This window comes from Antrostomus carolinensis, unplaced genomic scaffold (genome assembly GCF_000700745.2).
Source record: "Antrostomus carolinensis isolate BGI_N321 unplaced genomic scaffold, ASM70074v2 scaffold20763, whole genome shotgun sequence".
NCBI classification, from domain to species: Eukaryota; Metazoa; Chordata; class Aves; order Caprimulgiformes; family Caprimulgidae; genus Antrostomus; species Antrostomus carolinensis.
This window is the reverse complement of record NW_010306103.1, coordinates 23,996-30,315: the sequence shown is the minus strand read 5'-3', so window position 1 is coordinate 30,315 and position 6,320 is coordinate 23,996. Positions and strand designations below refer to the sequence as shown.

The 6,320-nt window shown below is 35.9% G+C and overlaps 1 protein-coding gene across 1 annotated transcript in view; it reads left to right on the top strand.

The window, feature by feature from the left end:
• Window positions 1–6,320, top strand: part of LOC104522660 (FYVE, RhoGEF and PH domain-containing protein 4) — a 22,570-nt gene that overhangs the window by 5,305 nt on the left and 10,945 nt on the right. Inside the window, exons 4-5 of the mRNA XM_010165014.2 lie at window positions 4,454–4,610; window positions 5,763–5,901. Of these exons, the coding sequence (XP_010163316.1) occupies window positions 4,454–4,610; window positions 5,763–5,901 (296 nt within the window). The remainder of the gene's footprint in view (window positions 1–4,453; window positions 4,611–5,762; window positions 5,902–6,320) is intronic.

Here is a 6,320-nt window from a genome sequence, read left to right as displayed (position 1 = left end):
GGGAAAGTACCTTCATAATTAAGTGCTCCTGGCCCAGGAAGTACTGTGGGTAGGAGAACGTCTGTTCTTCCACTCTTCATCAGGATCTGACTCAGTAGAGGACTTGCGTCATTTGCTCAAAATAAAGGACGTGTGTCTTGCTGAAGCTGGTGAGATTACTCATGATTAAATGCCTTGCTGAATTAGGGGTACAGACTGAAATTATGTGCTACCTGATTAATTCATTGCATGGAATACAAAATTGAGATAAATAACATGTATGCGCTCTGTGCCACCCTTGTAGCACAGTAACCTTTGTCTTTATTGCTTTCTGTAATAAGGTGAGATATGTGTTGGTTTTCTGCTTGAAACCCACATCCAGATCAGGAATGTTTTGGGGACATTTTTTCCTTAGCTTTTCTTGATGGGTCCTCTGTCTGGAGCAAGCAGAAAAGATAGCTGATGTGTAAATATACTCTGTAATGATCATATACTATTGTAGTATTTTTCTTCTGCCTTGGTTGATACTATTCTGGAGATATTAAAATATAGCCATGTATTTTTGGTCTCTCATGTAACAGGGAGTGGGGGAGCAAGTCCCAAACCCTCTCTGCTTCCCTAACTTAGTTGGAAAAAGGAAACATCTCATTAAAAAACAAACAAACAAAAAAGCCCACAAAAACCAAAACCAGTAAAAATTTATATTGTTTTATCCAGTTGTTTCACCTCAGCACCTGTTTGGTTGTTGTTTCCCATGTTATCTATGGTTTATTGTGAGGAATTCTAGTGTTTGTCCAGTTATCATCTCTAGTTACACTTTCATATGACACCTTAATTGTAAAAAATAATACAAAAAATAAGAATTGATATATTCTTGTTATATATATGAAAAAATCTCAGACCACACAGTGGTGCTTTAGACAGCAAGCTATGTATCTCCTGACTTGGTAAGATGATTCCCCTTTAAAATGATGATTCTTTAAACTAGAATAGTTACCATGCACAAATACATGGTAGCTCTGTATATTCTATAATGCACGAAAGTAAATAAAACTTAAGCATCATGGAATGTAGAAGAGTTTACACCTTAACTTGTGTTCCTTGCAAAATGGCCATGTAAGGTAAATCTACCCGTTTTTTCTGATAAATTGAAAAAATCTGATAGGAAATACGAATGTCTGGATTAAAATAGAGTGCATATTCATGCAAAGTAGAGTTTAATTTACTCCAATGATGTTTAAAAAGCAGCTTACATTATATCAGTGCTGTATATATTTGAAATTACATTTGTGATGTGCTCTTAAAATTTTGCTCTAGGCACTTTGTAGAAGACAGAAGACGGGTTGCACTACCTTATGTATTTGCAAAATGCTAGATTGCACACTAGTATGGTGTGTATAATGACAGCTTCAAAGGTTGAAAAGTGCTTTTGCAGATGAACTCTTAGGGCAAAACTGATAAATTGCATCATAAGGATATTATCTTTCCCACATTGCTTGGAAACAACCTCTGTGCTGTTACCTGAGACAGCCTGTTTAAATGTCCTTAAAACATGCTTTTGGGAGGAGTTAGAAGAAACAGTGCAGTTGAAGAGAAAATTTTCTGATCATTGCTGAAATAAAAACCTGGGATAATTTTTTTTATTCCCATCACCAGTCTCTGGTGCAAGTTTCTGCCAGACAGATCACTTTCTTCAGCAGTTCTCTTAATAGGACATAGAAAATACTTAAGTATGTTCTACTGGTAGGTTCATGCTCTACTTCTGTTGTCTTTAGCTTCCAATAACAACAGCTGGGTAAAAATTTCTGACACTTTCCCTGAGTTGTGGTTTTGAAAACTTAAGGTAAAAATATATAGTTTTGCAACTGGGCAAGCCAATCAGGAGTGGATTCTTCTTAGAAGAAAAGGTAGTGTGAATCTAAGCTTATTGAGTGTAAATTAAATTGTCTGGTAGTTACATTTTGAATAAGTTGAGCAACAGCTGGAGCTGAATATCTCTTTTACAACATATGGCTTGAAAACACTAGAAGCAGCCTTATTGCAATATATTTTCCATGAAAAGAACATAACATAGCGTAACAGTGATCCCACATGAAACAAAATGTCTGTCTAACTCTGGATGACGAATAGCAGATACCTGGGGAAGAATACAAAAAAACTGTCTGATATCCTTGGGGCAGGGAGCTAATAAAGAAACTATTTCTCTCTTTCAACACAAAGTTTTGGAATTACAGAGCTGACCTACACGTATGATGTGCTTTGGTTTGAAACTTCAACTTTCAGTTTTACTGAATGCCTGTTAGCTTGTATGTTGGAAGAGGAAGCAGTAGTTCTGTCATCACCTTTACTGTGCTGATTTTACAGACCTAAGTTTTCTTGCAGCCATGACAGTTTTAAATGAGATGCTACAAATCATGATTAGTAAGTCAGCTATTTGATGCAAATGTGAATACCATCGTGGTCTGATAACATAGAAATATGAAGTGGTTTTGTAGCTGTGTTACAATATTAAGTTCTATATCTTGACCCATGTAATGATGCTGTCTTTGTTTGGCAACAGTGCAGTGCTGATTTGGGTCCGTGGCAGTAGTTCTCTTTCTGAACTCTCTGTCCAAGAGAACAGGAACTGTCCTGGACATGACGGCACCTAGTAGAATTTAATAATTTGGCTCATGGTGCGTAGTGCTTGAATAAGAGATGGACTAGTTGTCTCTACTTATAAGTCCATCAAGGGAGGATACTATTTCAGAAGGTTCTCCTTTCTGCAACTTCCCCTGTCCTTCCTACTCTTCCAGAGCTCCTTGTACAATGTGTACCTTGTCTTTCTTACCTGGAATGATGATTAATTTGTGTTTTTACAGCCTTAGACTTTGGACAATAATTTCCAATTATTTCTACTTGCATGAAAAGTAGTTGTGAAATTTTTGAATCTTCAGAGGCAGCAAAATTGCAGCACACTCTGTAAATAAGCAGCTGTAGGTATCCAAGGAGCAGGCATAGCAAACCGTTCCTACTTCTTGGTTTATAAAAGTTTTAGTATTTCTCTTTAATGTCCTTCTAGTAATAGTTGTGAAACAGTCAAGTAGAAGTATTCCCTTTTTTGTGCCAGTTTCTTTAGATACAACAGATTGACACAGTCTTTTCTGCTTTTAGTTTTCTTAATTGCAAAATTTTATAATTACTTATCTGTTAAATTTATCAGAAAACTTTAATGTCTGTAGGGTTTTTTTCTGATGACCTTTAGAAATGTATTCACATTTTCTTCAGGTCTGGTAGAATTGGCATGATTTGTATTTTGTTTTCAGTTAAAAATTATGCTGCTACACTGCAATAAAATAACAACCCAGGGAAATAATCAATGAATCAAAGGAAGGGGTTTTTTGTTTTAAATTGCTAGCTTGCCTTTGAAAGTGTATATGTCTGCTTGCATGTGGAGTGGTTGAACAAATAATGAAGCTAGTTAAGGGTGGAGAGCATTGGTGATTTCAGAGACCAACTTCCTACCCTAACTTGTCCCCTTCCCTAGTTGCTAGGTCCAGTAGTAGCTCAGACCTCTGACAGGTCCTACACAGGTACCTTCTGCCCTCACAGAGGGAGCTAGAGCTGAACCTGGCTTTGCCAGATCTGGCAGTATTTGCTATTCAAATAACTTCTTCCTTCTGCACAGCTTCTGTCTTGGAGAAGTAGTGTGTGGAGTATCCTGCTGATGTAATTGCAGTAGATTGTTTTGCTTTAGACCACTACCACAACATTGGTTTCAGACTTTCAGAAATGCAGAGATACTGAGTTTCTGAATCTGTTTTTGAAAATGAAATGTAAAAAGTATTTTGTATTGTAGTTCTTGGAGATGCATACATGCCATTCCCCTTTCCTTGCGTGCATCAAGAATGCAGCTTTTCTCTGCCTCTCCATCAGTTTCCTTACTAACCTGTTTTATTTGAAGATGTTATAAATAATTGGGAAAGATGTGGGAAAGTTGACAAAGACTGGAATCCAAGGGATTCTCTCTATTTCATAGGTTTTCTTAGATAATGATTTTTAAAATTTGTGAATATGTATTTATATAAGGCATAGAAGGGAAGCTGTACAGTATGGATTTAGTCCTCAAACAAAACTGCAGGTTACATACGTAGAGGGTAAAGTATGGTCAAAAGAAGATAATGTACTTTAAGGAGCTGCAAATAAAATAAATAAGGCCATGTTTTACAAACAAAGCCTGACAAAGTTTTTCATTATAGATAGCTTTCCTTTCTTTAGTGCTCTACATGGCCTATAATGCTTATACATCATCAAAGAGGACACAAGCAATCCTGCTATGTTAACTCAGGTCACTTTTAATGGTTATGTTGGAACTCTATATGACACAATCCCAAACAGAAGGATTCTCTATTAAAACGCTTGAAACTGTTTTATAAACTTGTGTGACTTTTTTTCTTTCTTGTTTGCTCTGAGATTCCGCCCTCTTACTTTGCAGGACTACCACCCCCAGAATTGGAGATATTCTGCAAAAGTTAGCTCCTTTCCTCAAGATGTATGGAGAGTATGTGAAGAATTTTGATAATGCAATGGAATTGGTGAAAACTTGGACTGAACGGTCACCTCAATTCAAATTCATTATTCAGGACATTCAGGTAATGAACAGAATGATGTAGATCTCCAAGAATTACAAGTGTATATAAAAACATATAGATTTGTGGGTGGAAAAAAAGGATTGAAGAGGAAAATTAAATACCAAATCCCTTAGAATTAAGGGTGGTTGCTTTTGTTCGCTTCACACCGCATTCTGTTTCCTCTCCTTCTCCCTTCACACGTGCACAAATACCCACACAAATCCAGTGTTTCCAGTGCAACACAGAGGACCAAAGTAGAAAGGCTGAAACATTAAAAGAATAAAAAAATAATATGTTTTGTCATAAATACCAAAAGTAAATGCTGGTTTAGGATAAAGTGACATATCAGGTAGATCCTTGCACTGAATTCCCAAGTATTCTGTTGGCTCACACCAGTGCTGTTGAGCAGAGCACTACACTTTGGAAGTATGTATATAATCCTAAATGCTGAGTCACAAAAGGTGAAGAAAGCTTAACAGTTAATTAAGCAAGGCACTGTTCTTTCCAAAGGCGCGTTTTATACCCTCTGGTGCGCCCTGGAGGTTTCTCTATGAATTGGCAGGTATGTGCCTTCCTGCTACAGACTGAGCAGCTAGAAATGGGAGAAGTTATTACTGCTTAAATTTTACTGCTTTATAGGGTCTTGTGATTCTAAGACAGGGAAGGCAACTATGTGTATTTTAATGTCATCTTTTAATCGCATTTAAGATTAAGGAAATGAATATGCATCTTAAAACAGTTCTGAGGGGGGTTACATTATGAATGAAACTCAAAGAAAGCACTCCCTTCTCAGATAGATAGATAAATGGGCTGTAAAGGTATATTTTAAGATTTGTTTTCTAATACATGGTCATGAACTGTTCTTTTTAATTCAATTGTAATTCTGTTGTCTGAATTATTACAGAACCAAGTTAAAATAACTGGAGTTTGGGAGGCTTTATTGGTAGGACTTTTATTTGTCAATTCTACTGGATACTTAGAAAACTTTTTACAATTATTTTTAGGAAAGAATTTCCAATTATTTCATTTGGCAAAGTAGTTCTATTTTCTTTCAGCAGGTCTATCATGCATGTTCCAAAATACATTGCCTATGTTTTATCAATCATACCTTATTTTACTATATCCTAATAACATTTTTGCCTACTACATTTAAATATGTTTACAATTTTTTAGAAGGAAAAAGTGTGTGGAAATTTGACATTGCAACATCACATGCTAGAACCAGTACAACGCATTCCCCGCTACGAGATGCTTCTAAAGGACTACCTAAGGAAATTGCCTCAGGATTCTCTAGACTGGAAAGATGCTGAAAGTAACTATCTTCTAGCCATTAAGAGATCTGTAATATTAGTAAGAGGATACTGTAAATTAAAGATATTTTCAGGAAAAATAAAGTGAAGAAGCAAAGTCCCTCTGAAAAGAATGATAGAATTTCTTCAGTGGTGTTGTAGTATTTTTTGAAAAAAACCTGTTTCAACAGTGGATGAAGTTAATATAAAAACTGTAAAGCCTTTAGTATTCTTCTCCTGGAGCACATGAGTTTTGCTTTTCTTTTGGGATAGCGCACAGTTTTTGATTTGTTTGCTTTGCATATGATCAGTAGTTGTGGTTTTTCTTTAGGTTTTTTGTTTTGTTGGCATTATTTTGGTTTGCTTTATGCACATTTAGAATGTATGTCTCTTATTTGTAAAAAAAGTGGAGTTAGACTAATTATTTTTAAGCTCCTGTAGG